This window comes from Aptenodytes patagonicus, chromosome 2, assembly GCF_965638725.1.
Source record: "Aptenodytes patagonicus chromosome 2, bAptPat1.pri.cur, whole genome shotgun sequence".
NCBI classification, from domain to species: Eukaryota; Metazoa; Chordata; class Aves; order Sphenisciformes; family Spheniscidae; genus Aptenodytes; species Aptenodytes patagonicus.
Window position 1 is genome coordinate 115,137,647 of NC_134950.1, and position 26,139 is coordinate 115,163,785.

General features: G+C 38.3%; 1 protein-coding gene across 1 annotated transcript in view; it reads left to right on the top strand.

Moving 5' to 3' along the window:
- Nucleotides 1–26,139, top strand: part of VPS41 (VPS41 subunit of HOPS complex) — a 115,163-nt gene that overhangs the window by 8,333 nt on the left and 80,691 nt on the right. Inside the window, exons 3-4 of the mRNA XM_076330788.1 lie at nt 12,874–12,981; nt 15,978–16,055. Coding sequence (XP_076186903.1) covers nt 12,874–12,981; nt 15,978–16,055 — 186 coding nt within the window. The remainder of the gene's footprint in view (nt 1–12,873; nt 12,982–15,977; nt 16,056–26,139) is intronic.

The following is a 26,139-nucleotide window of genomic DNA, read 5'->3' on the forward strand; positions in this document are numbered from 1 at the left end:
TGTGTCGAAAAACAGAACCTTCCTACTTGATGAGGGAATCAAAGCTAAGTTATCATCCTGGAACTTGGTTAGTTATTTGTTAAAGTTTTCTGCTCCTTTCTAATTTACTGCTGGGACTATGAGCGGATTGCCCTGGTCCAGTATGTATCTTCTCTACAGGGAGCACCTTTTCAAGAACAAGTGTCACTGGAATCATAAAGTGAGTGCTATGTCCCATGAAATGATCCTCTGATTATGTAAGGAGTTTCACTGATATTTTTTTTTTGTAGGTGCTGCACTACAGGGTAAATTTTTTGTTTTGTATTGTTGGGCTGTTAAAGGAAATCAAAAAACAAGGCAGGTGGTTGCAGACGTTCATTTTCTGCAAAAAGTTATTAAAAATAATTTTTAAAAAAAAAATTGCATTAATATGTGCATTGCTGGTTTTTTTTTACTAGGTACTTGTGTGTGTTAGTCATCAGTGTTGCATATGTTTCCATTCTAGCACTTCCATTTTTTTATCTCCTGGTCTTAATTTTTTTTGGCCTGTTTTCTGATCTTTGATCACTGGCACCCTGGGAAAGGGGTGTGTTTGTTCATTTAGTTTATTCTTTTAGTTATTTAAACGTGATATCAATAAATTCTATGAGAGTTTGTAGAGAGGAAAGTATTGTAGAAATTCTTGGTTAACCCAGTGCTCAAACAATTTATGGTGGTTTAGAAATATCCCTCACTGATACACTTTTATCACTGAAATTGGTAGTGGTTTTGTTCTTTAAGGTTTTGAAAACTGATCAGAGCAGGAACACAGTTAGGAAACGTGTAAGCCTTAAAAAGCCTTGATGTTTTCTTTTCCTTTTCAGTGCACTCCAGATCTTAGTCTTGTAGGTTGGGTCTGGATTAGGTCAAAGCAATTAAATCGTTTCAAGTAAATAAAGCATCTGGTAAAAAAGGCTGCTTGTCATACTCTGTTTCCATCAAAATGTTCTCTTAACATCGAGTGTGGAGCATTGGGCTGGAAGAAGTGAGCTCTTCTGTGGCTAGTAGCTTTTGAAGAGGCATCACCATTGCAACAAAAAGTGAATGGTTGAAAAGTAGATTTGGCTATTGTACCTCAGTCCAACTTGCCTTTTTTTTGTCTCCTGTCTGACCTTTGGTAAAGTACTTCTTTTCATCACGCCTCTTTTCCTTATTATTGAATAGCTCTGCACTAGGTTGCCATTTTTCTCTTCCAGTTGTTTTAAAAATATAAAATGGGAGAAAAATGCTCAAAAAGCATATTCTGTTTCACATACCTGAGCAATCTGAAGAGAAATTGCTTCCCTCTGCATGGCTTTAAGTGAAATTGGCCTTTTAAATGGGGAGAATGGAAGGAAGAGATATATAAATTCCAAATAGAAAGCTCTCCTCCTTATTAATGAGAAAATGTATCATGCAAATAACTTATCAATTTGAGTCAGTAGGATGAGCATAGTAAATTATTTATTGAAGTTTAAATGGAATCTTTTCATACATTAATTTGAAAAACAAGTTTGCAGTGACTAGTAACTAACATTATAATATACATTGTTAGAGGATTGACTTGCAGGAAAAATGGATTATTGCTATATTCTTTTAATATCTTCTGGTTTTGAGTGAAAATTAGATACTTCATTTAATGAGCTATTAATATTAACCAGAAATGTGTGTTCCATCTGTGTGTTGTGGAATACATAAAAAATAAAAAAGCTGCTGTGTGTGCTAAATGAATTAAATGCAATTGCAAAGCTAGCATGTTAACAGAGTATGCAGATGTGGCTTTTCCAAAACACTGAATGTATTCATCTGGGTGGAATAACACTCTGGGCTGGAAAAAGGAAAGTAGTGGAGAAATTAATCTATTTACCATCTAGCTCTTCAGCTGTGGTGAGTGGGTGAACTTTAAAAACTACTGTTCCCAAAACTGCACTGTAGGGTTTTCATACGCAGTACATCACAAGGTGGCAACTGGGCTGCTTGAGTAGTGTTCATGGGGGAAACAAATGTTTGTCCAAGTTCCTTACTCAGCAAAAGGAAAATACAAGTAGAAATGCGTACTTTCATTGAGATTTGAACTGTGTTTAGATTTTTCAGTGTTGGAATTGGATTTGGACGTGGAAGATAAAACAGCCTATCCTGTGCTGCCTACGTATGGTGCACTTGATGTGGATGGACCGATCCTGTGCTTTTGAACACTGAAATGGATTTGAAAGTTTTCAGGTGTTCTTTGCCACGCACAACACTACCAGTAAAATAAAACAAGTTGATGGGAGTTGAAGTGAAACCAAATTGTACTATACGGACTTTTTACTACTTTTTACTACTTTTTTTTTTAACATGCAATTTATGATGATTGCTCATGTGCAGTATGTCATCTGTGTGTTACTTCTGCTTCACAACTTGGCTGGTGCCCAGCTCCTTCAAACCTGTAGGAGTGAATCTTCAATTGGTGTTCCGCAAATATAGTGTGACATTCTGTATACCACAATAGTTTTGTGAAGAAATGAAATGCTCTCTGCTTTGCCTTTCATCCGTTTGTCATTTCATACTGTGAATGCAGCCCATTTTGATACATATTCACAGGCAGCCATATCATCTTAATTCCTTGCTCCTGGTGTATATCTGCATTTTCCCAAAGAGGTCAAGGTATTAAATAAATCCCTGCGGAAAATGCATGGGGAGAACAGAAAACTGCTGTGTGAAATTTTACCATGCTAATCCATATTTGACAATTTTACAGCCAGATACTGGGAAAGTATTGGTGATTTGCCTTATGAGGAATCATAAAGGAACTGGATGGGAGGTTATTCACTTCACTTCCTTCACTAAGCTCACATTACTGTATCTTCACCATAGAATTAGGGGAAAATATTTTTAGCAGTATAAGTCACAAATGTGTGTTCATGGTTTAGAAAGTTTAGTCTTCATGCCTTTTGTTGTCTTGTGTAGCAATAGTTGCAGAATAGAAACTAATTCTCATACAGGTTGGAAACTTGAATAGGTTTTTAGTCTTTATTCCAAATGATTGTAACATTTATTCCAAACTATATGAATTCTCACAAAACCTGTGTTTATATAGGTTCAAAATAGAGCAGCCTGTGCTCTTTCGCACTGTCCTGCAAGTGTTCTACAAAACTTGAGTAAATAATCAGGTCTTTTACAAAGATAATTGATATGTCCTCCATGCCCACCTTGTAACTTCAACAAAGATGCAAATTACCTACTCAGGATGTCACTTGAGATCAGGAATTTTATAATATGGCTCTCTTTTTATAGGAAATGGTTTCGGGGATTTTTTTCTTTCTCCCCCCCCCCCCAATTTTGGCTAAGCAGGCTGATAAACAAGACCATGGATGTTTCTAGCTTTTATTCACTATTGCTCTACCTGCTTTTGAACCAGAGACTTCAAGATGAAATGCTCTTTGCTATTCTCATTCTTAAACCAACTAATTTATTTTTTCTGCTTTGTTAAGATTTTCTTGTGGGAACAAACTTTTTGATATGAAAGTAATGGAGGAAAAGAGGTTTATGTTCTCTCAGTAAGTTTTAGTCTCCAGAGGGTCTGGTAAAGTCCTCGAAATTTAAATTCAGCACAGTAAATAAAACAACAACTTACAATAAAATTGCGTTCCAATTTATGCACTACCTAGCAAACTGGGCTTTTGGAGGTTAAAGGCCTTAGTCTGAGTTTTTCTTGGCATCCCTTTAGTGTTAGAGATTTGATTGCATTGAGAGAAATTGAGTCAGGATCCTAAGCCTGAAAATAGCACAGGTAGGCCTTTTATCATTGAGACAGGAACACAAGTCTGGAAACTGTATCCCAGGGATGGAGAAACAGTAATGATGAAGCTGCACTTTGCAATAGTTATGCATTCTTCTACTATAATTCTCCTTGTTTGTTCTGTGTCGCTTGTTTCTTCAGCACAGGTGGATATATCTGCCAAAACTGTGGAGGACGGAGTGCTTTCTTTTGGTTTGCTTTTGGATTTGTTTTTTCTTTTAAAAGAAGGCAGGGTAAGACCTAGGAATGGGCAGCAGGGAAGGTGTGGTGTTTGCATCATTTTAGAACATAGGAATCTTTTTTAAAAAGCAGATATGGCCAGATGTCCTGGTTTCGGCAGGGATAGAGTTAATTTCCTTTCTAGTAGCTGGTATGGTGTTTTGGATTTAGGATGAGAACAAAGTTGATAACGCACCGATGTTTTAGTTGTTGCTAGGTAATGCTTACACTAGCCAAGGACTTTTCAGCTTCCCATGCTCTACTGACTGAGAAGGCTGGAGGTGCACCAGAAGCTGGGAGGGGGCACAGCCAAACTGGCCAAAGGGACATTCCATACCATGTGACGTCACGCTCAGTACATAAACTGGGGAAAGCTGGCCGGGGGGGCCGCTGCTCGGGGACTGGCTGGGCATCGGTCGGTGGGTGGTGAGCAATTGTACTGTGCATCGCTTGTTTTGTGTATTATTATTATTATCATATTATTATTATCATCATTTTATTTCAATTATTAAACTGTTTTTATCTCAACCCACGAGTTTTTCTCACTTGTGCTCTTCCAATTCTCTCCCCCATCCCACCGGGTGGGGGGGAGTGAGCGAGCAGCTGCGTGGTGCTTAGTTGCCGACTGAAATTAAACCATGACACCAGATCTACTTGAAGATCTTTAATACATGACTTTGAGGTGTTATCTTTTCAAGGACTGAATGGGCTTTTAAGTTGCACTTTGTGTTTCTTGATTATACAAAGTAACAATCCACTACTGTTTTTGCAACAATGAAAACATAAGTTTTGGCACATCTTTGTGTTGTGAATTTCCACCTACTTTTATCAGAAATAATGATTCTTTAAATTATTTTTCAAAACCAGTGTTTAGGTTCCAGTTGTTGTGAGAAGAAACCTGAATTGGGCTAGGGGCTTTTCTGACTCCCATGTCAGAATGGCGGGCAATAGGTTGTCCTGTGGGTGGGTTCCTTCAAAAATGGCAGCATCAGGGGCAAACACAGAAGTTGTCAGATGTTACAATGGAAGAAATTTGAGTAAATAACTACGTCTTTTACAAAGATAGTGATGTGTCCTCTTTGCCTGCCTCAGTAATTTGCATCTTTTGACAAATTTGACTTCTGAAACTTTCCAAAGGCAAACCTCCCTCCTACCATTTCTGACCAGAACTGGTCATCATCTTCAAGTAAGGTGAGCTTTCCAAATGATGCTGAAGAAGAGTAAGATGCTGCTGGCATGCATGCTCAATGCAGCGTGTGTTAATAGCCAGTCAGGTTACTCAAAGTTGCTGTAAGGAAACAAAAAGCACGTTTGCTTTTGGGATAGAGGGAAGTGGACAAATACCCAAAAAATATTCTTGGATCCCTTCTTATATCAAATAGATGATACACCAATTCCAACTTAGTATATGGGTTTCAAAGCTTTTACCTCGCATCTTTAAAGTACAAGTGATAATCTGATGCCTGCAATCATAAGGCAAGAGTAGGATTTATGAAGAGTGAGTGTTTTGTGACTCTTAAATGGGAATATAACAAGGAAGAGGGGGAGAAGGCCTATTTACCCCATCACAGGTATAACCAAGGTGTTATCATACTTAAAATTTATCATACTTAAAATTATGAGCATGGTAAGACGTTTGGTAGATAAAGATTAGGAGTTTTTCTTCATTTTCCTGTTCTCAAAAAACAGAACAAAAATGTGTTATTACCAAATAATACAGGGACTTTAAAATGTGATCTGGGATGGAAGTTGAAGTTGTCTCCAAACTGTGTTGTGACATTATGATGTTACTTCCTTAAATTCATCAACAGACATTAGCAATTTGTTACAACTTGCATTTTAATATTTTCTAAAACTGCTTTAAGAATATTAATACTCCTGTGTGTGTTATGTCGTGTTGCTCCCGTGTGACGTTTTCACTTGTAGCAGAATTTTTTGCTTAGTTTTTTAATTCACTAGCCATATTTCCATGTATTGCAAATGGGCAGTGTGTTTACTTGCATATGTGAACCCTGAATTAGTAAAATAAAATTGCTTTTTCCTTCCATGTACTTGAAGAACATCTATGCTGTTAAGGTGTGGAAAGAGGACATGGAAATACAGGACGGTAACTGTCTGCAAATCTTCTTGCTCAGTGGTCAGTCTTGATGTCTGTCGCCCCAAGTGTCTGTGAGTTGGCGTGGGTGTGCTGCTGGGATGGGAGCTGCACTCTGCTTTTCCTTGGATCCAAATGTAGTGTATTTGCTGAGCTCTTCGTGCTGGGTTCTGGTGTCTTGTGAAGAAGCTGCTTCATGTCAGGCTGTAAGCAGTCATTAAAAACTTGGTAAAGGAAAGCTGCTCTGCCATGAGGGTTGCCTGGCTGGAAGTGAGCTTCCAACTGAGGACGTGGTGGCTTTGAAGAGTAAGAAACTGGGGGTCCTGGCAGGCACACTGGAAGGTGTTGAAATTGGGATGGGAGTCCAGGCTGGGAGGGTTTGAGGAGAGTTAGGGTATCAGCAAAGGTCCATCTGAGGATTGTCAGGGGTGAAAGCAGAGCAGGTTTGGAGGGGGGTAGCTAGGGGAGGGTTAGGTTGTATTTCCTCTTGCTCGTGAGGGTTCAGAACTCTGCAGTCTTAAAAGTGGAGATTAAGTGTTACATTGGGAGCCAGCACTCTTAACCTGTTGGCTTTGGATAGTTGGATTATAGGTGGGATTGACTGGTACTTTGAAGTCAGGCCGCCCTCTTCAATCTCCATCTGATGTAACATTGTGGTGAGCAGAGTCACTTGTTTCCTTTTCCATTGGCATCCCAAAATCCAGGGTAGCCCGGTCAGCAGACCCAGCCCTGCAGAGCTGCAGTAAAGAATTGCTGTGCCTGCATCTTGCCTTGCCCTCCAGACCAGGCTGAAGAAACTGCCTGTTGTCCTGGCTGAGCAAGGGTGTCTAAACTGAAGCATTATTTCCAGGGTAGAGAAACTATACAGTTTGTCAGGCCTAATTACTGCCTTCAGGTACAAAAAAATGGGAAGTCTCAGTGTTTTAGCATCCAGCTATTAGAAAAAGTAGGTATTTCTGTGTGAAATATGGTAAAGCAGGAAGTGAGAAATGATGCACGTGGATATTCCTGGGGTGGTACGGGGAATATGGAGACTTGTGCGGACATCAGGATTACCAGATTATTTGGGCCACGTTTAGCCTAAATACGATCTGGGTAGAGAGAACTAGAGATGACAGACTAATGGAATAGTGAACCTGCTTGTCTGAGGGACTCGGTGTTAGGTGAGTATTTTCTCTGAAGGGGGAGTGGGGTTTAGCAAACCTAAAGTCACGTTCATTTATAAATCAGTGCTTCAGTATCTCGACCCTGAATGAAGGGAGATAGTCAGGCCCTAACAAAGGTCTGGGATCTGAACTGGAGAGGGTAAAGACTGAAAATAATCATCATTTCTTTACCAAGCCGAAGGAGGCATTATGACCCATGTGGTGCAATTCCCAGGTGTGGTAATGAGGTGAAGGTTAAATAAAAAAATTTAGCTGTATCTTTTGTCAGATAGTACTTGCTTCCTCGTGGAAATCTTATGAGTTATCCTAAAGTTTGTAAGGTGCTTGTTGGGCCCCCTTGTCCAAACTGAGGTTTGCACAGCCTCCCTGGCGCAGTCCTGCCCTCCCAGGCAATGCTGGTGATAGGAAGGGTTTGCGGATGGCCTGGGAGCCAGGGGTACCAGCGGGTGTACCAGCCGCTTGGATAAGTGCTCATTGCTCCCATGTCAATTAGGGGATTTGTAGAGGAAAGATCCTTCTCAGTCCGTCATCCCACAGGCCCTCAAAAACAAAACTGAGACAACCAGTCCGACCCCCTGATTAAGACATGATTTCCATAAAAAAAATTAACAGTTGGAGATGGTTATGCTCATCAAGTCAAGATGTCAAGACCAAAAAGGTAATACATGATCTTGGCAACTGAGTTCTGCTGGGTGTTTTGCTGTACTTTGTGCTTCTGTACATATAGAAGAGAAGTAAGTAATTCTCCCTGGAGACTGCATTCTGGGGCTTGAGGTCTTTTAATGTTTTGGGTGGGGGGTTTTTTGTTGTTTTTTTTTTTAAATTTGTTGTTGAATTTCTGTAATAAGTGAAGCTGCCTCCAGCAGAGCACTAAGGATGTGTTTATTCATTTTTACATAACTGAGGAAGTTCTGTGAACCTTTATTTTAACTGAAAAATAAATGGACTTGGTTTCTTTGGTTCTACTGGAGATTTTCACATAGTTTGTAAACTAGTAATTCTGGAGCTCTAACTAGTTTGATTTTTTTTTTTTCTTCTGCGTGACAGTGGTGACTGTTTAAATAAATAAAAATGCTGATTTCTTAGTAGGCTCTACATGGGTTTCCAAAGATCTGGCCCGTATTAAATGTCAAGAAAAGTTACTCTCACAAATTGCCAAGCAGCTTCTTCTCGCTTTTTAGCAGTAGTGTTGGGTTTGCACTTTGGCAGCGGAATGGGGTTTTTTCTTTTTGTTTTTTTAATGAGATTTTAGAATGTATCCTAAACATTAACTATTCAGATAGAACAGAGGCACAGCACTTTTAATGGCCTTTAAGCTAGGAGGAAACAAGCTAATTTAACATTTTTCTTATAATCTCTGAAATCGACATGAACTTCAAAGAAAGCATGAAAAAAATGAAAATGAGCTGTGGTTTTCTTGTTTGTTTGTTTTGTCTTTTTTTTTTTTTTTTAAGACATGGCCTTTTAGGAAGGCCTGTGACACTGGGGCCTTGTTGCAGTAGGATGTGAGAGTAGCTCCTTTGAAATTGCTTGAGTGGTGGACCTCAGGTATCTTTGAGTTTAAATGCTTTGCAGGGTCAAAACTTGCAGGTGTAAACAAGGCTGGAATGGCCACCTATAGTAATTGGAATTCTAGCTGGGACTGGACAGAAGATGTGCAGCAAAGAGGAAGGGCACTTGCCTTATAATGTATGCACCGTTTATTTCCATAAAGGCTTTGAAAAACTTTGAGGGCAAATTGTGCAGGAAGGATGACACTTTGCTGTCAGTGCCCGTAACATAATTAGAGTATCCGCAATCAGTAGAGCATGTAGTTCATGTGACAGACTGTCCTGTGGGCAGATCCTCTGCTGCAGGAGCAAATGTGGGCTAATGGAATAACTCTGGGAACTGCCCACAGGTTCCTTCTGGAAATTCTCTTCATGAGGACTGATTTCAGATTTTTTTTCTACTTATTATTCCACCACAGTTGTTCCTGTAGGCAAAGCTGGGAAAGATGGGGCAGAATATCTGAAGAAGGTTGCGAGCCTGCGTTCAGAAAGGCAGATGAGGATCCCTCGCAGTGGCATTGGCCTTTTGAGAGCTTATTGCACATTTGCAGTTCTCCTCAGTTTTGTAAATCTGTTCCAGAAGAAGAGTTGGTAGCGAGTTTCAGACCTGTTAGGTGTGGGAAGAGGAATTTGTTTTCAGTTCAGGAGTTCAGTGGTGACAAATGGAAGAGCTCTTAGTAGGAAGGGATTTGTATTAGTCTCACTGGTTAATTTAGAGTATTTCAATCAATTGGAAATGTGCTTTCAATGGGAAATGTTTATGGATACCTGTTCTTTCCAGGTTCTTTCCAGCATATTTTTAGCAATTTGACTGCTAGCTTCAGCAGTAAAAGGCAAGTAGAAAACTAAATGGAATTTGAGTTTCAAATTAGCATTCCTGTGGTTGAAAAATGGTCATTATTTATTTTACAACACCACAAAGGTAGCTTCCTCCTTCTGTCAGCTCTGTGGGTCTCCGTCCCTTTCGGAATTTAAGGCTGCCATGTGTGGACTGCTTTACACATTTTGTGCAGTATATATTTCTTTTTCTCTTAATACATTTGATAAGAATTTCAAAATTCAGTGTTGTTGGGTTTGTTTTGCTTTGGGGTTTTTTTTTAGGCAGAAAATACAGAAGTGTTAAGCGGTGGTACAAGAAGCAGTGCTATAAAATTTCTTTTCAAATGTTTAGAATCCTCTAGGATGGTTTAAAGGACTTCTCTAATTAAAAGTGCCATACACTTAGTAAAAATCCATGTTAGTTGAGAAATACATTTTCTTTTTCCTTTAAAAAAGGAAAGCAATGAGTTTCCTTGTATGGGGTAAATGTCACTCTGTTTATATCTTAGCTTTGCTGCAAGTCAGGACTTGTACTATTCCTCTAGGTTGTCATAGAAACACAGCTAACTGTCACCTCAACTCAGGCTGCTGATGGTTTTATTTGTAGGTTTTCAGGATTATTAAAATTTAACAAAAATTATTGATTTGCTTTTTATTAACACTGGCTTGTGTTTACTTTAGAAGTTCAGACTGCATAAAAGCTTTTCCTGATAGAAAAATACCTTTAAAATGATTAAACTCTGATACTCTGAATAAGAGATCATCAAATGCATTTAATATATGAGGTAGAGTCTGAAGCAGTAGAGAAATCTTGCGTTTTTGCAGATCACCTTTTTCATTTTGTTTTGTTTACAGCAAGGTCCTCCCACCTCATTTCAAGTCACCTTTTAGCTTGACTTTTACTTAACATAAGATACCTGTCAAGAAAGCATGAAATGGGTACATCATAGTGCCTAATATTTGAAGTTTTCATTTTATTTACTTTTTTTGAAGCCTGGCAGAATGCTTCGGTGCACTGACTTTTGAAAGTATATATTTTTTGTATATGCATGTGCAGGAAAAATTACTTAGTTTTCACTCATAAATAAGACAGGCAAAACTTATTTACAGTAACTTTATCTAATGGTCCGTGGATGAATGCTTTTATGCAAACTACTCAAGAGACTAGAATTAACTTTTCACGTTGGTTGCACATTTGATGTCCAGACTCTAGCAACATGTGGGATCTTATAAAACTAGATGACTGGAGTTCAATTTTTACTTTTATGAATTTATTCAATGATTACCCATGCATTTCAAGTGTAATCTTTGTAAGCAATGTATAAAATGCAGTGATGTATTAATTGCTGTAAAATGGACGCATACTTCCTTACGCCTTCCTCCGATCACATGTACACTTTTTTCTTTGACTTTACTTCCTCCTTCTACCCTGTAGTCATTAAGGATCTCTAGGCACAAGGAATTTGGCTGATTTATATACAGCCCTGTAATTTGACATTGTCATTCTGTCGAATAACAACTTTTTTCGGTGTTAGATTTACTGAATAAAATTGTTTCTTGGTGGACATTTTGACACCTCACTTCAGACTGCTACGTCACGGACTGCTGACATCCCTATATTAATCTCATTTGTATTCTGTCATAAAACTCTCAAATAACGTTTTAAAAGGGCCTCTCTTTGCAGCGTATTTATGTAAGCATGGGGCTAAATATTGAATGTTTCCATAGGTCCGTATGGCTTTTCTGTGCTTTGTATGAGGGTATGTACATATTACCGTGTGTGATGGTAGCACGCATGGTAAATGGCCGTAATGTCTAAGTTCGGAAAGACTGGCTTTAGTACTCCAAAGGCAGTTTAAACAAAGTATGTTTTATTAACATGTTAACATGTATCTTTTCCAAATTTATTTTTCACATCATTAGCTACAAGAAAATGTTGCACAAATATAGTTCTTCTGCCATAGGCTGATGCTGTGCATTTTTATTTTCTGTTCTAGGGATTGGAAAGCAGTGGGTGGTGGGAGGTAAAGGTGCTCCTTTACTAGAGCACTGCACTGGTATATTCTGGTTGCTTAGGAGTGGAAGACATATTTCATGTGGGAAACACACTCAACGTTGATGTGTTCAATAGAACTAACAGTGAGTGTAGGAGACTATTATTGCAGGTATACTGTTTCCCAGTGAGGACCAAGGGATATATATGGGTTTGTGTATGTCTATGCATGCATAGATATAAACTGAAGCTTATGAAATCTCTCTCTGGCATTGTACTTCAGTTGACCATCTGTTACAGATAGATGCCTATGACCAGAGAGCTATTTTGCACCTTGGATTTTCTTTTCCTAAGAGATAAACATGTTGGGTGTTCTTTGATCAATGAATTTGCTGCTTGTGTTTTTTAGCTCGGTCTCCTTTCTCTTCACTCTGTGCCACTTGATGCATCATCTGTCTTTGCATTGAAGTAGTGATTGGGTGATAACACCTAATATGCTTGAAAAGAAAAAAGAGAGGAAAGCTTTGGTATTTACCAGAAAAAGTTCCTAACATGCAGATGATATAGGTGATCCATAGGAATATGCTGTGTCCGGATCCTTTTCCCAGACTGTTTTGCAACAACATATTTATACTCTTTTTTTTAACATAAACCCATTGGTGCATTTTATATAATTAACTTATTCCTAGTGGATTCTTTTTATTTTTGTTCACAGCATTTTGTCTCTATCCATCCTACAGAGGTGCAGCATCTTGTAAAGGTCTTGAAGTTCCTTGTAACCCGCATGCTTCAGCGTAGAGTGAATTGTGGCTACAGTGGCACAGTTTATTTTATCATCGTCCGTTTTTTCCCTATCCATCCCTTTTATATTTTTCTTCTAAACTGGGAATGACTAACTTTATGTAACAAAGTACTCATGTACATTTTTTCCTGCTTTTTAGATATCAGCTAAGTGCCTCTTATAGCTGAATGGATAACCTGCTATAGCGTCTTTGTTTGCACCCAGAACTTTGGAGTAAAAAGAGAAATCAGTAACAAAAAAGCACAACCCAAGCCCTCTCCAATGATGATAATGTGAAAGTTTGGCTTTTGATTGTAATGGCTGTTGTTAAGAGATAATAGTGATCCATCTTCACCTGTTGCTGTGTGATAGTTTTGGGGTATCTTTTAATTTGTTTTTATTTAAAATAAACTTCTAAATGTTTGTTTGTTTTTTCTCTTGCTCCCTTTTCCTTACACTCTTAAAAATTTAGGAAGATGAGAGTGAAGAAGAACCTAAGCTGAAATATGAACGACTTTCTAATGGAGTGACTGAAATTCTCCAGAAGGATGCAGCCAGCTGCATGACAGTGCATGAAAAGGTATTACGTGACTTTATGGCAGACATAGAACTTCTGCTTGGTTTTATGTATACATCTGTGCTTATAATGCACCAGTATATTTCCATGTAGAAGTGCTGCCAAATCTAGAGGTGCATTGCAAGCCAACACTAATATAAACAAAATTCATGGTAAACTTGCATTGAACAGCACGCACTTTCTTAGTGAGAAAATGAGGTGAGAAAGGTGCAGGGATTTGTTAGATGGGATGTTTACATAAGCTACTGAGAAAATGCTCACTTGATTTTAATTGTGGACAGTATTATGAACTAGAATTGGGATACAGTCCCAACTTTCTTTTATTCAGAAAGGAAAATGGCATATACTGTGCTTATTTGTACAGCCTGAATCACTGAAGACATATTTTTTCATGCCAGGGGCCAGCTTAGCATATATGCAGCTGTGGAAGGCAACAGATTTTCTGTTAATACTGTGTGGAAGAAAGTAATTACAACATTCCTTTTTTCTTTGGTGTTTTTTTTTTGGGGGGTGTCATACTAACACTTCCCTGTTCCCCTTCCCTGATTCAATATGTTAAAAACAAGGAGAGGGAATGCACATACTCTGATACTGGTAAGGTTTGAGACATACAAGAGAATGAAAGGGAGAAAGTGATGAACAATGCAAAGTAAAGAAATTTTACAAAGAATCATTCCTTTGTTCTTACAAGGAAGAAACTTCATATGTTTCTTTAGTGATTTAAACAATTGCTTCTTTATTTTCTGAGTTTTCTTCTTTTATAAATACTGAATAACACTTTAAAATATTGAGAAATGCTGAAGAGCATCTGAAAGTATGAGTTAATGATTTGTCAAGTAACTATTAGTATGTAAGACACAATAGCTGTTTTCTGAATGTATAATTTTTCACAGCCAGTAATAGCTCCTTAACAGTTATTGTTGAGGGATCTGTCTCTATTATTTGGCTATATTTCTAGTTTGACTTGCGCTGTGTTTCTTTTACTCAAAGGACTGTTGCCATGGCTCAAGAGGCTCTTAAGATGAAGCTTGTATTTTAACTGTGCGAATGAAAACAATAAGTCTTTTAAAAATGTTTTTGACAACTTAGAATTACACAGATATTTGGAAAATTGGCAAGCATTTCCTCCTGGTCTGTGGCCTGTTTGTGTTACCTTTTTTTTTCCTGAGCCTCAGGTAAATTTTGAAAGCCAAGAGATGAACAGGAGTTTTTCTATAAGGATGTGGACAGATACAGCTTTAACTATAGTGTCACAGAGAGTGACAATACAGGAAAGCTGTTTAAGTATCCCGGCACTTTTAGTTTTCCAGCAAACTAGATACACTATTTATGAGAAGGATCAATATTGTTAGAAGCCAGGTACTGGAGTCTTTTAGGAATAGGTCTCTTACAATAGAGAGCTTAAAAATGTAGCTGGGTTATAGGTTTTGCAAGGGTGTTTTCTATTTTGTTCTGGGTTTTCTGTTTGTTTGTTTTTTCCCTGCAAGAGCAGGAAAAGCCCTACTAAACAGTCATCATTGGTAAAATTATATAGTACTATGTAAAACATGCCTCTGATTAAAGCAGTTTAACTTTGCTGGGAATCCTGAAAGTCTGGCTTCTGTATTCAGACTAATTTCCCCCCCCCGAATTACTTTTTTTTTTTTTTTTTTTCTCTCTTTTCACTGCTAAAGCATCATATTTTCACCAGGCTTGCTGTCTGCACTGGATGACTAATCGTCATGGCACCTGGTGCATTCAAGCAGGCCTGTGCAGTGGAATAGTCATACCTAGTTATGTCTGCACACCTGATGTTTTATTAACCAGTATTGATTTTTTTACCCGGGGGACTTTTTTCTTCCTGAAAAAAGGCAACCTTGCAGGAGTGAAAGGCATTGCAGGGGATGAATTTCTAATGAACCCCTTCTTTCCCTTTTTTGACTCCTTTTAATGTAGCTTCATATTTTAAGTGCCTGAACTGAAATTTCATTTTAAGCAATTCCATTTTGATAAATCCTTTTAAACCTTGACTTTCTGTAAGGTTATTTTTTAAAGATTGTGCTGCCTGACTGACACGCTTAGCAGTGCCTGTAAATTTGAGCATTTCATTATAGTTTGCAATGAAGCATGCTCACATGCAGTGAAATACAGAGAATTGAGGAGCCTAGACTATTTGAGTAATGCTGAAAGGAGGGGGGGAATAAAAGAAACCTCTGTCATAAATCAAGTAGTACCGAAGTTCTTCCTTTTCTATTTAGGTGTAGTTCACATGGTTCAATTAACAGCAGATCTCTCAGAATCAATTCCCTTCTTGTTTGTATCAAAATAAGTTTGTGATAGCATGCATTTGTGTGGAGATTTCTTTATTTTGCTACTATTTTTTAGAATGAAACTCCTGAGATTTCCAAAGAAAAGTGTATTTGTCTTGAGAGTGTTCAATGTAGGAGTGTTACTATGTGAAGGAAAGCAAACCTAGTGTTTATCTGTGTGCTTAAATGCACTGTCAGAGACCTTCCATAATTCAGCAGTATTTTACCAATGGCTTACTGGTGGCCTTTTGCTGTCTTTGAATGTTTTGGTTTTATGTTAACGATGAAGGAGAATTAAAAATAAAGCCTAAAGGAAACCATTATGATTGAAACAAAGCTGCAGAAAGGATCTAGGAACTATTTCAGGTCTGTGTTGGTCCTTGCTTTCATGCTGCATTTTTAATTTGCTGCCACAGTCCATCAGGCAGTGTGTACGGACTGCAGACACACCATTAGTTGTCAGTGGATGAGGGTCCTCATGACTCATTCTGACAGCTAACTTGCACTATCACAGTAATATGGGCTTGAAGCCCTGTTTTATTCTTTAGGTGCAGTTAAAATAAGCTTTGTCTATAGAAGGTGGTTGGTTCCCTCCCCCCCCGCCCCGTGCTCCTAATCATTAATCTGCTAAACATCCCGGAGTTCATTTAGCGGTGCTGTAGTTTTGGTTGCGGTGTCTTTGTTTATGTAATCAGTCTCTCTCTTTTACAGTTTTTGGCACTGGGAACGCATTATGGCAAAGTTTATTTACTTGATGTCCAGGGGAACATCACACAGAAGTTTGATGTTGTAAGTATGGCATTATGCAGAACACATCTACTGGGATGTAAAAATGCTGCGATGTACTAAGTAATAAATAAGTTAATGCTCTTGCTACACCTGAAATTTTACTAATGCATTTCATGAACTCCCTCCCCATAACATAAGAGGCAGTGTATAGTCCTTGCAAAAAGAAGTTACGCTGGATGGTTTTGTGAAGAGCACATCTCAGTTTACATATAATAAAATTTCTTCGTGAAGACAGAAGAGGAAATACATATTTATGATTGTAAATGGCTATTACTAATTATGTAACCCAGAGGCTCGTGACTTCCATAAGGCATGAGCCTGCTCATTAGGTGACTATTGTCAGTTGTTAGTGTGTGCACTATCATCTTATCTAGTTGCCACAAGTAATTGAAAATTGATTGATTGCCTTGCTGGTTCAGGTTATCTACTGCAAATATATAACGCTAATATTTTATGTGAATGTTTTGAAGCTTGGACTCTTATGGGATTGTATTGATTGAAGGAGAATCAGCAGACTTTTTCCTTATTGTGGTTCCTGATATTAGAGGATGAATGAAATGCTAAATTTAAAGCTCTGTTCTAGAGTATTAAACGTTCCTTTTAATTGTGGATATTTGTTGATTGGTTTTTTGTTTTGTTTTTTAATATCTCATTTTCAAATTCCCTGTCTTCCACCGGAGGTGGGAGGAAGAGAATTAGTAATTTTTTTTTTCTCCTGGCATTGTCACAGAATCTAGTAGCCAAGCATTGGTTTTTCATAGCAGTGTCAGCACTTGTCAGAGTATCCATCACAAGATGTTGGCATGTTTGCAGAGAGAACGTATGTTCTAAAGCTGACACAGCTAGCTGCATGGGAGTGGTGAAAGGTTTTGTTTATATTTTTGAAAAATCTAATTATGTGATTGTGCAAGGGGGGGTAAAAAAGTCACAGCCAAAATCTAGACTCCTAGGCATAACCTTTGGAGGAAATTTTATATATAAAATTTGGTCAGATTGACAATGACCTTACTGGGTATTAATGAAGTTCAAGCTAATTATGTTCTTCTATTTCTTTTAACTTTGTATGTTCATCAGCCCCACAGAGGAGATGCTGACTGCATTTCAAAAGAGAAAAAGCTTTTGGTGTCTCCCTTACAGTTCTGAATACTTTACATGTATGCTACTTGCTAAAGATACAGTTTCTTTCTCTCCGAAGTAATCCATTTGGGTCAGGCCAGATTAAAGTGTACCTGAATTCTTCTCTTCCATGTCTGCAGTAAAAGACTGACTCAAAGACTCACTCAAATTAAGTGGAGATCTTCTATTGAGTCACTCATTAAATGTCTTAGACTTGTATTCGTTCCACTGTGTGTCAGGTACTTGGAAGAGCTCATTTGTAGAACTGCCATTTTTTTTCCTAAGTACATCACCAACGCCCTGTTCTCCCACACTGGTTCCAAAAGGTGAAATCCTCCTCTTTCTGTAAAAACTTAGAGCACTGCCTAGGTGTAGAGCAAGGAACAAGGGGACCTGTTGTCTACTAAAGACTGTAAAATAAAATCCCTGCATCCTCTTTATACCCACCCACCCAAATCTGCTATTCTTTTCTTTGCTTTTCCTTAATAAAAAGTCCTACCAGTGCCTGCTGGGAGGGTAGTTTCTTACAATGAAGTTGAGGTTGGGCTATATAAACCACTTTCTGCTCTACAGTGCTTACTTGGTTATCGCTTTTCCAAACTCGACCTGCTTCAGGATGAAGGTTTTTGTGCCGTGTTTTCTTATAGAGATGGCAATGATTTCTTTTTAACTGTTTGACTACAAACTGCTGTTTGAGATAGAGGATAGGAAAAAGAAATGCTTCTTGGATTCTATTCTTAATGTTTCTGTCTCTTTTTGTAACGTACATGTCTCCAGTGCAACAGATAAATTATATCATGGATCAGGTGAAAAGGGTGCTTATTTTTTTCTTTTTTATAGTTTGAAGAAAAATTATTTTGATCTAGGACCATTTGTCTTTAAAAGAAAAGTTTTCCAAGGAACTACTAAGTATTGTAGAACAGAATGGGCTGCCTATGTGAGAAACAAAGCAGCTCAGTGACATCCTTGGCTGCTTAAACAGCGAAGTTTTCTGAATGAATGTTGTTGGCTGTTGAACCTGTAGACAGTTTATTCTGAACTGGCTGCTGTGTGTCAGAATATTTTCCTTCTAACCTGAACTTTTCAAGATCTTGGACTGCAGACTAGAGGCATTGCTATCAAAACGTTTGGTGGGTCTTCCTTCTGTTCTCTCCTACCAATGTCTGTTTACTGCCTCTCCTCCTGGGGGATTTGCATTAGAGCATTGCTATGTTGTAAATCCCAAATAAAACCTAACGCTTTCTTGAGAAGAAAGTGAGTCACTTCCTGAAGTCCTATAGATGCAAAGCATTCCTTGTAAATGCGGTGGGGCAAAGTGTATTTTCTCTAGTGGTATTTTCTCTGGTTCTTTGTTGGGTCCAAAATGAGCAAATGCCTTCTGAGAAGCATTTCCACTGTGGAATGGCAGATATGGTTTTACCTTGAAGTTGTAAATAGGAGAAGTATCTGTTGTTACTAGTTTCTGGAAATCAGTAGCGTATAAAAATTGTTCCAAGTAAATAAAATAGTCTCTCATTAAAGAGCAAGCAATATTACCACTGAAATCTTGTAATTGTTTGCAGTAAACAGTGTACCTTGGGGAGTGACTTCTACATATTCTTTTTGAAGGAATCTTTTCAGCAGACGTTTTCTGTCTTATGAGATGGCAGAAATGAATAGTAAGGATAGCAATGTGAAGCCCTTTGTCTGGAAGAAATCAGTTATGTAATTCAAGGAATTGTTCTGCATTTGAGTCTTTATCTGTATTTTTCAGGGATTTTTTTTTTAAAGCCACGTTGGGGAATAAAAAAAATAAATTACTTTTCTATACATCTAAGTCTGTTAAATGTGTAAATAGAAAAAAACATACACAGGAAACTTTAAAAGTCACTAGGTCCAAAATAGTGTTAGTACGTGAAATGGAGAGAATTTCACAGAATGGCGAGAGAGGGGGGTTTATTTTAACTTCTTAAAAAATTTATGTTAATGGCAGGTTCGTATTAAATATATGTAGAAAATAGCATTACTTCTACCGTAGTCCTCTTGATTTCCATTTTTCTTTCCTAATCTCAGGTAACCATGTTCAGTAATATAAATAGGCTTGGAAATTGAAGAAATAAGAATTTTGTTTTTATAATAAATCATTTATTTTCCATATTGGCTCACATCTGGATTTGAGCCAAATTGTAAAACAGAAATAGAGACTGATCTCAGAGGATTTGCAGCATAATTAGTTTATCATGTCTCCAGCTCCTGTGAACTTAGAGGGAGAAAACACCACAGGTATGTTGTATAATCTCCAAAATAGCCATTTTTTGAATGGTGGCCCTCCTGTTGAAGGCTGAATGCGTTTACCATTTTAAATTGCTAAAAGCAGCTGTAAGAAACACTAAAATGTAAAGCCTGGCATCCTTAGAAGTTCTGCTATTGTAACGTGCTTCTTTGTTTGTTTGTTGTTTAAAAAAACTTTTTAGGACTTCACTCTGTAATGTCCATAGCAGCAAAAGAATGTGGGTATCCCGAATTGCAAATACTGGCCCTAGTGCTGCAACGACTTAATCATGTGCTCTACTATTTGACCCATAAATATTTGCAGAGGCTTCTGTGAAACTAACATAGACAACTAAAACGTCTTTTCAGAACAGAGTCTTGCTCTCATCTTGCTCTTAAAATACCTGATGCTGGATCCTGTGCCAGGCAGACAACTAGTCTTTTCAGGTTTGCAACTCCTCTTGTCAACAGCAGTGGAAATGTGTGCTTTGAAACTGGTGTGGGAGAGTTTTGGTTTGGGGAGAATTGAAAGACAGGAATTTGGGAGCTTTGGCTTTGGGTGGTGCTGGTCTCTCAGCAGCCACGCTTGTGCTCTCGCATGATTCCCCTTTCCTCCTTGCCTAGCACGTTTTTAGCTCTTGCCAGCGTGGCTGTCTTTGACAATGTCAGCTGCCTAAGATTAACTGATATGCATCCTCAAATAACGTATGTTTGACAAACTGGTGTTCTCTTGTATTAGGGTTCAGTGCATTGAGTGAGATGAAATGTGTCAAATGCAGTGAAAATTATTACTAAAAGGCAACAAGAAGGGGGGAAAAAAAGCCTGCTAATGCCGCTGACAAAGGATGATGCAGGACTGATTCACAGCATGTTAATTCCAAATGCCTCTCCATCTTTCTTTTCTTCTTAGACTGTCTACAATTTATTAATATAATTATTGCCTCAACTGACATCTTGTGGATTAAGGACTTGAAGATACGAAGAAAGCTGTACAAACATGTTTAGTTAAGTAACAAATCAAAAACCTTTCAAAGGGCAAGAAAACCTGCCCCCATTCTGGTCTTCTAATAAACATCAAGCTTAAAGCAAAAATGGTAAGAAGTCTTGGCTGGTGCCAGTGATATTCTGTGAGAAGGGGAAACGTTGCCTTTTTTACAAGTAGGGGGGATTTAAATGTTTAATGCTTCAGAGGTGTTTCAGAGGTGATGCGTGAGCCTAGGAAACAATGTAAATAGTGTTTTAAAGCTGCTATTAGTGCAAAGAAATTGAAGTCCTTTTAGCATGCAACACTTGTGAGCTATTCAAGACTGCTGGAATTTCAAAAAGAATGAAACTTTAAGTAGAGGCCCCTTCTCGTAGCATTTCTTTTTACCACTTATTTCTTTCCTGGCCTCTCTATTGTTTTTTCTCTAATTGTCCCACATTGTGTAGTACTAAACATTTCTTTATTTTGTTTTAATTGGAGTGGCAGAAGTCCAAAATCACTAGGTCATCTCTGCTACCTTGAAAAATTAAAGGGGAGTTCCTTCCATGGTGGTGGTGTTGCCCTTGGGTCTATTAAAGTTACAGCACTCGCCAGCCTCTGGAGCAAGTGTGTTGCTTGCTTGAAAGTCAGTGGCCTGTTGGTTTTGCTGATGCCTCAGCAGGTTGCAAACAAAATGTCAGAGGTTTCTGTTGACTTGATGTGCTTTTGAAAGAATTTAATTGCTAACAAGAAAAGCATATTTGCTAATGAAAAAGCAGCTGTTGTTAAGCACTAAATGCTGTTGCTGGAAATGATGCGGAGCCCACTAACTGCTGTGAGAGATAATGCAGCATCTTTCAATGGGGAAGGTAACTTTTAGCATTTGATTGTATAATGAAGAAGTTACTTTGAATGGAACTTTGCATGAGAATTTAAGACTGAGATGATATAAATGTCACTTATTTTGACAGGCTACTTAAAATTCCCTGTTTATTACTTTAACTACATCATTTTAGTTGTCACTGTCAGACTATGAAAGAAGACTTAGTTGGGAAATGAAATGAAGCAACAGAATTTAGAGTAAAGGTCTGGGTAGCTGTGTGTTAGTATTTGCAGGGTGTCACTGTGCTTGTTAAATTTGAAGCTGAAACCCTGTGGTTTGTACAAAACCAAGCATGCTACTATAAATGTAGTCTCCAAAAAACAGAGTAAAAATTAAGGTTTTGATAGGAGCGAGCATCTATGCAGGGGACAGACTTCCTTCCCCTCCATGGGACCTCCCACCCAAATGGGTGGTGCAGTCCTATGGCTTAAACGCTTGAAGTTAACTCCTAGTCCTGCCCAGTGGAAAAACTGGAGGAAAGTGATGTCCCTTCAGGATTTTGCTCTTAAGACTTGGATGTCTACACCCAATTTAATAGCTCTTCTTCTGCTTCTGTCTACCTGTATTTTCATTTTAACTGCAGATGATTCAGAAGTCCAAAGGTTTTTACAGTAGTTGTGGGAGTAACTCAGATGGCCTTTTGAGTCTGGCTTTTTGGATGTTATAAAGGCTTGGAAAGTATGTCTTACGATGTTTGTTCTGATACTGTGCTTATTAGGTTGTTTGTGACCTGGAGTGTTTCCAATGGGAACTGCGGAGCTATTGAAGATTAGGATCCTTCCTTGGTGGGAATCATGGTGTACCTGGGTGTCTCTGTCATTGGATGAGAAGTGAGGTAGCTTGCCTAGACCGGGAAAAACCGTGGCATCAGGGCCGTTATTCCATAGATCTAGAACAGTTTCTTGTCTGATATGACTGAAACCAAAAAACCTCTTACAGATGTTTTGCACATCATCTTTGTATCCACTGTATCTAACTTTCCTTTGAAGGGAGCGTTGCTTAAATTTTTGCTTAAACAAAGAGATCAGATGGATGTGGAAAGCATTCGTTATTACTAGAAATGTTGCTTGGGGTATGGATGAAATATGGGAGTTTTAAACAATTGTAGTATCATGCATGATTAATTTTTATAAGCTCAAAACTGAGGAAAGCACGACCATTTCATTCGGTTATTCTTTCAAGCTTGTAGCTTGCAATAACTGAAGCTTAGTGCAGAATAATGGAAAAGGTTTAGCTGGGAGTATGGGTTCAGCTACAGAAGGTCTTGTATGGTCCAGCCATTTATTTCTTGAATGCTGTTGGCTCAAACAAGTCAAACACATGCTTGTGCAGTCACAAACAGTAACGTGTATGCTGTAGATTGAATTAATTTCATTTAAAGTATAAAGCCTAAGTACTGTGTCAGCTGTTTCTGGGACTGCCATTGTTTCTTCCTTCTCTTTTGAACTTTTTCACTAGCGGCTATGTTGCCCATGTACCTTCTTTTGAGAAGGATGTCGGCCCCATCCTTAGGCTGAGTGATCTTTCTACAGTTTCATTACTCTCCAAATGCATATTGTTTTTCCTCTGTTTTTTGACATAGAAGCATAGGAAGAAGTTTCCTTTTTGTTCTCCAGTATCAATCACTTTTCTACAGAGTGGGTATCCTGTTGTCTGTCAGTTGCATTTCATGACCAACTCTAAAGGTTTAAGGTACCTTAGCAGCCCTCTTTAATGTCACTGATTTCAGGAAGAGTTTGTTAATGTCACCTCTTAGTGAGGTAAAGGGCTGTGACTGAATACTGTTTTGTCACAATCATCTAGACATAGCAAATAGTTCAGTTTCTCTTGACTTGGTAGGATCCTATCATATTCTGTGTGTTTTCTCAAAAAAAAAAATTGAAATCTGGAAAATTCTAGGGGGAAAAATATGTCATTATGGGAAAATGCTAAACATGAAGGACATTACTACTATAGTATTTAATACAGCATTGTTGGTCAATGAAAGGGCAAAGTTTCCAATGTATTTTTTTTAATCAGACCTTGTAGGAACTCTGAGTCTATTTTTGTGAAAGATCAAGTAGAGGATCTTACTGTAATTCTGCTAAGTGAATTTACGTGTAGCATTTTCAAACATTTTTGAACAAAATTATTTGTGACATTATGCAGAAACATCAAAATAATAAAAACAATTCTTTTTTTTTTTCTTCTAACTCTTTCACCATCCAGGTTTGGTAACACTTGCTGTTTGAATGCATGCTACATCTTGTGATTATTTAGAAAATGTAATTTGTGTTTGCAACTATAACTGACCTTTTCTCTAAAAAATTGCCCTATGCACCATAATTTGACAACGATATTAGGCAACAAAGTTTATTTGCTTTTAAGAAAAACACGGAAACATAGTTTCTAATTTCAAAGACATATTAAACAACCATGCACAATAATATTTTTTTCGTCTCTGATTTAAGCAAAAGATTACTTTTCTAGAGTGTAATTGGCTCTTAAAAGAAAGCCTCAAAAGACTCTCAACAAATTTCAAACAACTGTTAAATAAGGAACATACTTTTCTGTGCCTTCCAGAGGCTTAGTCCCTGGCAAGAAAGACTAGATGCTGCTAGGTTGTTCTGTCTCTTACTACTTGTTGGTATTCAAAGAACCACAGATTCTCACCATCGGGCATGTCCCTGCCCTACTGGGAACTTTCTGGTTTGACCCGGTGATGTTGACTGGCACGAGACATTATGTTCAGTGATTCACCGCTTCCTTTTTCCCGCCATCTCAGAAGCGTATTGTGCCATATCTGTCTCATACCCTCCCTAAATGCTCTTTGCTGATATACAGCTGGACCACTGGGCCAAGTTGCTCTAGATTTTTTATTAGCAGCAATGAAACAGCTAGTTTCAGGTAGCACTGATGAAGTCTTTTCATAAAAGACTGATAACACAGATGTGCGTTTTCTAAACCCTAACCTTTAAAAGCATAGGGAGGATTTGGAAAGGTTTGATTCCTAAGAAGCTAGTATACTGCTGATTCCTAGAGCTGTTTTCCTTTCAAATGGCATGTTATACCTGGCTGGCATTTTCCTCTATACGAAAGGCAGGCACTTGCGTGCACATACACAAAATAATAGCAGTTTGCTTGTCAGAATTATTCAGAGTTCTGGCATTAATAAAATATTATTTGCATTAGAAAATGTTTTCCTAGTTAGAAAGTCCAAAGCAACTGTTCTGGAGGACAATGTTTTTTATACAAGTTGACATTAATGATAGAGCTACAGCCCTTTGTTTCCATTAACAATAAAAATGCAGCACTATTAAAAACACAGAATGACATAAGAGGGGCATAATGTGATGAACAAATCACGAAGGCAAAACTAAATATTTTTTCCCATAGGGATTAAAATATTATTGATAATGAACTTTGTAAATCCAATAAAGATTCCTTTCTGAAGGATGAGACTTACTTGTTTTAAAAGACATGACAGTGTGTATAGCAGTTGTTTATTGCACTCCTGATGGAATGCTGGACATGGACAGTCCAGATTTGACCAGTCTTGGGTGTTAATACCCTCAGAGTGGCTGCTGACAAAAGTAGCTGCTTTCAAGCTGGCCATCTCCACTGTGGTGCTGCTGACGAAGCTAGTTCCACTCAGTGTCCTGTGACACCGAGAAATAAAAGTATAAGAAATTTCAGAAATCAGTATTTTGGTGTTGGAAGGTTCACCACTGTAACCCTAAACTAGCTGCTAATTGAAGTCTGTAGTTGCTGCAGGTCTTGGCATTTTTGAAGATAGGAGCTGTGAAATGTGAGCAGTGTAAAGATGGAGGAGTGAATTAATCTGTTTGTTTGCTTTTTTGATCTACTTTAAATAAAGTTTATTATAAGCAATCATGTCTACACTTTGCTGGTATTGAAATAGAGCCTCTTTGTATGTAAATGCATTGAGGAAGTTGCACAGGATCAATACATCTTCACATTTAGCTTTCCCTATCTTACTGTCACAGTGAGGATATGACATACAATATGCTGCTTACAGTAAGTTACAGGGCACTTAATGATCCATAGTTTTTACTTGTGTGAGTACTCTCCTCCCTCTCCCCCCATCTTTTTGATTTGCAGATGTTTTTAGGATCCTGTCAAGAATTAGACACCCAACGTTGATCATTGTTGAGTATCTCTGATGGGTTTGTGAGACTTCCCCTGGTGATATAATTGCAAATAAAGGAAGTTCCAGAGCTGGTGTCTGTGCTGGTTTTGGCTGGGATAGAGTTAATTTTCTTTATAGTAGCTAGTATGAGGCTATGTTCTGGATTTGTGCTGAAAACAGTGTTGATAATACAGGGATGTTTTTGTTACTGCTGAGCAGTGCTTACACAGAGTCAAGGCCTTTTCTGCCTCTCACCCCACCCCACCAGCGAGTAGGCTGGGGGTGCACAAGAAGTTGGGAGGGGACATGGCTGGGACAGCTGACCCCAACTGACCAAAGGGATATTCCGCACCATATGACATCATGCTCAGCATATAAAGCTGGGGGAAGAAGAAGGAAGGGGGGGACGTTCAGAGTGATGGTGTTTGTCTTCCCAAGTAACCGTTAGGCGTGATGGAGCCCTGCTTTCCTGGAGATGGCCGATGGGAATTAGGGAATGAATTCCTTGTTTTGCTTTGCTTGCCTGCGTGGCTTTTGCTTTACTTATTAAACTGCCTTTATCTCAACCCATGGTTTTTCTCACTTTTACTCTTCTCATTCTCTCCCCCATCCCACCTGGGGGGAGTGAGGGAGCGGTTGCGTGGTGCTTAGTTGCTGGCTGGGGTTAAACCACAACAGTGCCCAAAGAGAATACAAAGCTTTCAGTAAGCAGGAAATGAAATGTATTTGTTATTTCATATAG